The 6,300-nt window shown below is 38.0% G+C and overlaps 1 protein-coding gene across 1 annotated transcript in view; it reads left to right on the forward strand.

Moving 5' to 3' along the window:
• Positions 1-922, forward strand: part of LOC137969842 (putative nuclease HARBI1) — a 1,233-nt gene extending 311 nt beyond the window's left edge. The window contains exon 1 of the mRNA XM_068816228.1: positions 1-922. This exon is cut by the window's left edge and continues 311 nt beyond it. Within this exon, the coding sequence (XP_068672329.1) occupies positions 1-922 (922 nt within the window).
• Positions 923-6,300: the final 5,378 nt, after the last annotated feature.

Here is a 6,300-nt window from a genome sequence, read left to right on the forward strand (position 1 = left end):
TGAACTATCACCCCATATCGCGAAACAGAACACGAACTTTCGTAAAGCCATTGCAGTTCGCCATCGCGTTGCAATCACTTTGTATTGGCTTGCCGACTCCGCTCGCTACAGAACAATTGGAAACTTGTTTGGCGTTGGAAAATCCACCGTGTGTACCATCGTGAAACAGGTATGTGAGGTACTTGCAGGTATTCTTCTTCCTCGGTATATTTTCTTTCCACAAAATCAGCAAGAAGTACAAGGTCAGATCGATGGTTTTAGAGATCGTGCGGGGTTTCCCCAAGTAGTGGCCGCTCTTGACGGTTGCCATGTGCCTATCATTGCACCTCTCCAAAGTCCGGAAGATTACGTGAATCGAAAAGGATTCCACGCAGTAACACTGCAGGGATTGGTTGACAGCAACTATCGTTTTGTTGACATTTTTGTTGGCATTTTTGTTGGATGGCCGGCGAAAGTTCACGACGCGCGCGTATTTAAAAATTCACCGCTGTTTTGCCACTGCTGTGCGAGGACTTTCCTACCGCTTCAATTATCTCGAGTCATATCAGGTGTGAGAGTTCCGCCCTTGATAGTTGGAGACTCTGCATATGCGCTCAGTGACTGGCTGATGAAGCCGTATACTGATAATGGAAACTTAACGCAAGAACAAGTGAATTTCAACAAGATCCTCAGCATGACAAGAGTGGTGGTTGAGAATGCCTATGGAAGACTAAAGGGTAGGTTCAGAAGCATTGCAAAGAGGCTGGACCTTAATGTTGAGACTGTTTGTCTTGTCATTGCTGCTTGTTGCGTGTTGCACAACTTCTGTGAAGTCATGGGTGAGGACTTTAATGAGGAGTGGCTGCAAGGTGTACAGCTCCATCTTGGTGTTTTCCCAGTCGACCCAAACCAAGGACAAAACAGGAATGCTGTAGCCATCTGAGAAGCCATCAAGACATCATTATTGTAATTACCGAGCGAATAGCCTCCCATGCATTCTTTTGGCTTATGAGGCAATCTCTCCTGACCTGCCCAATAAGGGATTGTGAGCCAAAAGAATGTCTGCCCGAGAGACAAAAAAACAAAACAAAACAACAACTGTATTGACTAACACAAACTACTGTGCAGACCAGTTTTAAATTTTGCATATAAAATTGTTGTAGCTGGAAATTCTATGGTCATGCAAGTTTAATTAAAGAACGATTTTAGCTATTACATGTACTATGCGAATCCAAAAACCATGAACTGCTCAATAATTTTTGACATTAACATTTTAATTGTGAATTTACCAATCACATGCGAGATAAAACCACAAAAGTATGCAAACTACACAGTTAATAACCATTACAGCTGGCAGTTTTCAGCTATGCATTGAGATCTGATGTATGGCTTTTTCCTTGTAACACATTAACATTCCAGAGATAATTTGAGTGTTCATGGTTTTTGAATTCACATAGTAAAGACGAACTGGGAATTTATTGAACGGCTTCAAAAACCTCTGATATAGATCTTTTCATTCTTGCAGTGCTATTTAGATTTTGGGTTATCTCGGCCAAGAGAATTGGAATATATGAAAAGGGGCAGGGATGCTTTTCGTCTTGCTTAAGGGTGTAAATTTCTGATTTTTGATTTTGCTTAGGGTGTTCCAGGCAAAACGTCTATAGTGTTAGCTATAATGGTCTCGTTTAGGGCTGCACATGAAGAAATATACAACTAAATGTTCACTCCTTAGTTTTCTTGGCATCTTTTGGGGTCAAGGAAAGCTTGAGCCACACCCAGATTTATCTCATTTAGGGATTCTTTTCAAAATTTCAGAAGGGCATCTCTGCCCCTTTCAAATAGGACTCCCCCTCAGGTACTCACCTTCTGTAATAGTCTGGATATTTGGTGGGCCTTGTAAATGCTTCTTGTGGCTATAAAACATCTTGCAAAGTCATTACCCTGTAAAGAGCATTAATTTTTGCTCTGCACTGCAGTCCATTTGTGTGAGGGAAATCAAATGGCAGCAGTCATTGTTTCGTTTTCCTCAACAACTTAACAAAAGTATTATCAGTTTTATGTACAATTATTCAATTGATCAGCTCACAGATAACACACATGACTCAAATAATTATTTCAATGTATTGGAATATTAATTTTTACTTATTTTAAAATCATACATTGAACTTATAGACAGTTTAAGCTGCTGTAGCTGTTTTGTTGCATTTGTTTTATAATAATAAAGAATTCTTAAATGAATTAACAATATACAGGAAAAGAGCACACTATTCTGATTTTGAAATTACAGTGTGGCATGAAAAAATCTACTATTAACTGCATTGAGATGAAATCAAAGACTTCAGACAGGTATAAAAAGGAAACACTACATTCCTGCATTCTTATGGAAAAATACTATACATGAAATATCAGATAGAAATTGTATCAAGGCCTGCAAATTTTTGTTTTCTGCAGTAAATTTTGAAAAAAAATTCAAACTGGCTGAATTTCTTCATGTGAAAAAGCAAGACATTGAAAATCACAAAAAAGAACTCAATTGCCACAATGTTATATCATAGCTGGGGCAGTGCAGTCACATGTAGATGGAATTATTTTACAAAGATGCTGTAGCTCTGTTTTGGTCCAAATATTATTCAATTCCATGATGTGACACTGCCCTTTTAGCAACTTGGAATTAATTAACAGAAGAACAGAACTTAAAAAAAAACTCTCTTCTAAAATTTAATTTCAGATTGCCTTTGAAACTTTCTCTGAGCCTGCAGGCAGCTGAGAGCAGTAAGAGGATGCTGTATTTCTTACAGTACATTCAACACTTCTGACTGGGGCAAGAGCCGTACAATTAATAATATTACAAATCAAGTGTATTTTTCGGGAGTAACAAGAATGCCATATTTTGCGGTTTCCATAGTATGAGAAATTGATGTGTCCCACTCAAGCAGATAGTGCAATTTTGAGAACTTCACTCATATTTTTGTACTCAAGCTAGTCCATGTGATTTCTTATGATATACAGTTTATAGGCATTGCTGTTAATACATTATTGTCAGTCTGTTTTGGGGTGGACTCTTGATGAATCTGATTATTACACATGCACATTGTTGCCCTAAGCAACTATTTATTAGTTGAGGAATATTGGAATTCCCTAGGAATAAGATTTAGAAAAAAATGTGGAAGGTCTAGTGAAAATCTCTGGAATTCTTGGTGGGTAAACATAAATTGTAGGAAATTCTCCAATAGTAAACACATAAATAATAGTGCATTTCTTGGGGGGAGCCCATGTCTGACCAGTGCATTTTAATGCATTTATTTATGGGTATATATGTACATCCTAGGGACTGGTTATGAAACCCTGGGAATTTCAAAAGCAGGAACAATAAAGTCGCAATTAGATGTTGAACCGACCGTGACCCTGCACAATCTTTTGCTTTTGGTTCACAATTTAATTTCGAATAAATTAGTCGAAGCTTTTGATTGGTTATCCTGCCGAAAAAAGCCTGTTTTTGTCGGGTTTTGTGCAGGGTCAAGGCCAAAAAAGCGAACAAAAACATGAAACAATGAAACTTGTCGAGTTTCATAACCAGCCTACATCTATTAACTATGGTATGTACCAGTAACAGTGAAAAGGCATATGCATCATTCCTCAACGGAGGAGATACACTACAAATGAACATGTACACAGACTCGATACTAAAATATCTGTCCAACATAAAAAAACAGGCAGAGGAGACCCAAGCTCAATATTTGAACAGTATTGAAAACGGCGGTTAAAATGAGCCGAAACATTTTGAGCAATAAATAACAGCGAATTAATTAACGATACAATTCGGATGCCGTAAAATTCAACATAAGAAATATAATTTCAAGGAATGAAAGTTTCAAAATCGCTCATAAGCTAGTCTAATTTCTTTTAACAGCTCGCACAAAATGGCAAGAAACTTACGCAGGTACTTGGTTCTACTTGTGAAGAACCTGCGCCAGTTTCCGGAGAAATTCTTGATCCTCCTTCTTTCGCTTCTCCGCTCTTTCCTCCTCTCGCCTTTCTCTTGCCGCTTCAGCTTCGAGGAAGCTCTTGTCAGCTGTTTCATCGGCTTCCGTCGCACCTGAAGGAACACCATGGCGACCGCCAAAACTTCAATGGGTTGCATAAACGTTATAGCCAAGTGAGAAATAAAAAATGTTTGATTTATGGTATAATTATCTCAATATTACACTGTAATACGGATACACCTGTCTTGTATCTGCTTGTACAGTACGCATATCAAAAACTCTCAAATACGGTATTCAAACATACTGATTGAAAAAAACTTTCACAGACGTCCGTCTCGATGTTGCTTTTGGACACAATTCTATTGTCTGGCCCTCCAATCGGAGAGCATTTTATAACTCTTACCTGTCACCGCTGTCAAATAATTCAGAGGTTTGTGAAGGTTTTCTGACTTTTCTTTGCTGCTGCCAGGGTTGTTTACGTTTGGCTCAACGTTTTCTGCGCTTGTTATTTCTTCATCATCGACCCCATCTATGGAAATTGTTGCAGACTGTATAATTACCTTTGGTTTGGTACATGGCTTGTCCGACAAAAACTCGTCCACTTCGTCGAAGAAAGCCGGCTTCTTCTTTGGTGTGGAATTTCCCGTCTTGCTGCATTTGTCTTTGTAGTTTCTATAGGCGCTTATCAGAGTGTGAATTCGTGTCTTGCAGCTGCCGTCGTCTCTGTCTTCATAGCCTGCAGCTCGAAGATATGCCGCAATTTCTAGCCATATTGGCTTTTTTCTTGTGCATGATTTTAGCTGGAGCTGGATATTCTCGTCTCCCCACTTTTCAAGTAACAGGAGGGTTTCTTTGTGCTCCCAGATTCTTCCGCGAGTTTTGGTTTCTGCCGCCATTTTGAATGTATTTTATTAAACACGATTGTTAAACTACCTCGAGAGGTAGTTTTGTTAAACACGGTTTTAGACGTGTTTTGTTAAACACGCCCGCAGTGTGAACGGCCAGTCTTATTAACCCTGTTTAACAAAACAAGTTTTAAACATGTTTAAGCTTTGGTGTGAACGGGGTATAAGTCGGATCGTGTGCAAAAGATGACTTCGCAAACTAATTTGTGAGTAATAATTTACAATGTTGTTTTTCCGCTTAACGTTCGTCTAACGTTATAGCTCCATCATGATTGTAATTTCACGTTAAGAAATGCTTTAATATCGTCCATTTATCTTTGTACGCTGCTCTCTTTTGATGTGAAAATAAACTGGATTCGTCTTAAGTTCGATTTTAAGGTCATTTATATTCCCTTTTCTGGTGAATGTCTAAGTTATTGTACTTTTTAGCAGTCACAACTCAACGATCCTTGCGTTCAAGTAGTTACCAAGTTATGGATTTGCAATTAATTTGAGTTGAAAATCAAAATCAAAGTCCATGTTAGTTAAAATAATGTTTAGAAGAACAGAAGTGTAGGTGCAGATGAAAATAGATCTCTATAGATTCAGGTTCGTGACTGTTTTGCAAATCCTTTTTTTTTTAGACTGTTGTTTTCTGGAAGCATTAATGATGTAATTTTGGTTTTGGGGGGACTGTCATGTGTTGTTGGATCAAGGAATCTGTTTTGAGTCAAGTATGGTTGACAGTGGATAGTTTTTCCTGAAAAGGCTGAAAGGAAGCATTATTGCCTTGGACTTTTTTTGGTTACACCCCACATGTTTGTTCTTTTCTTAGATGGCAAAATTTATTAATATATTATGTGATTTGGAGCTGCAGCTAGAAACAGTGTCCCATGCATAAGGTCTCATTGGGTTTGACGGCAGTAAAATAATTTTGGTAAAAAATATGTTTAGAGTTTTTATCATAACTTCTCATCTTGGTCCTGATGGACTTCAAACATGCTCTACCATTTTGCACAAGGAACTTGTCAATCAACCGTTACCTTTTGGTGTATTTGCAATAAGATCTTTGGATAGCAATTATTGATTTATTTTTCTTATCCCTTATGTGTAGATATCCTATGTCTGTCACATAGTTAGTTTTAAGCTTTTATTTCCTGTAGTGTATCTTTATTATAGTTAGCACATGACCCCACAAGCATGTATTATTGCTTTAATATCTACCGTGTTAACACACAGTTAACAAAGGGCACAATCATGCTACTCTATTTCTTTTGTTTTTTTTTGCATCTGCGCATGCTAAGCGTGTTAGACAAGTACCGTGCAAACGTGTTAGGACCGTGCCGTGCGCGTGCGATCATCTTATTCACTGTTTTCCCGTGGAGGGTCACATTTTTTGGAAAAATTTACACAATGGTGGCAACAAAAATTTTCTGAAACAATTTCCTATCAGT

The sequence above is a fragment of the Montipora foliosa genome, chromosome 1 (assembly GCF_036669935.1).
Source record: "Montipora foliosa isolate CH-2021 chromosome 1, ASM3666993v2, whole genome shotgun sequence".
In the NCBI taxonomy this organism is placed as follows: domain Eukaryota; kingdom Metazoa; phylum Cnidaria; class Anthozoa; order Scleractinia; family Acroporidae; genus Montipora; species Montipora foliosa.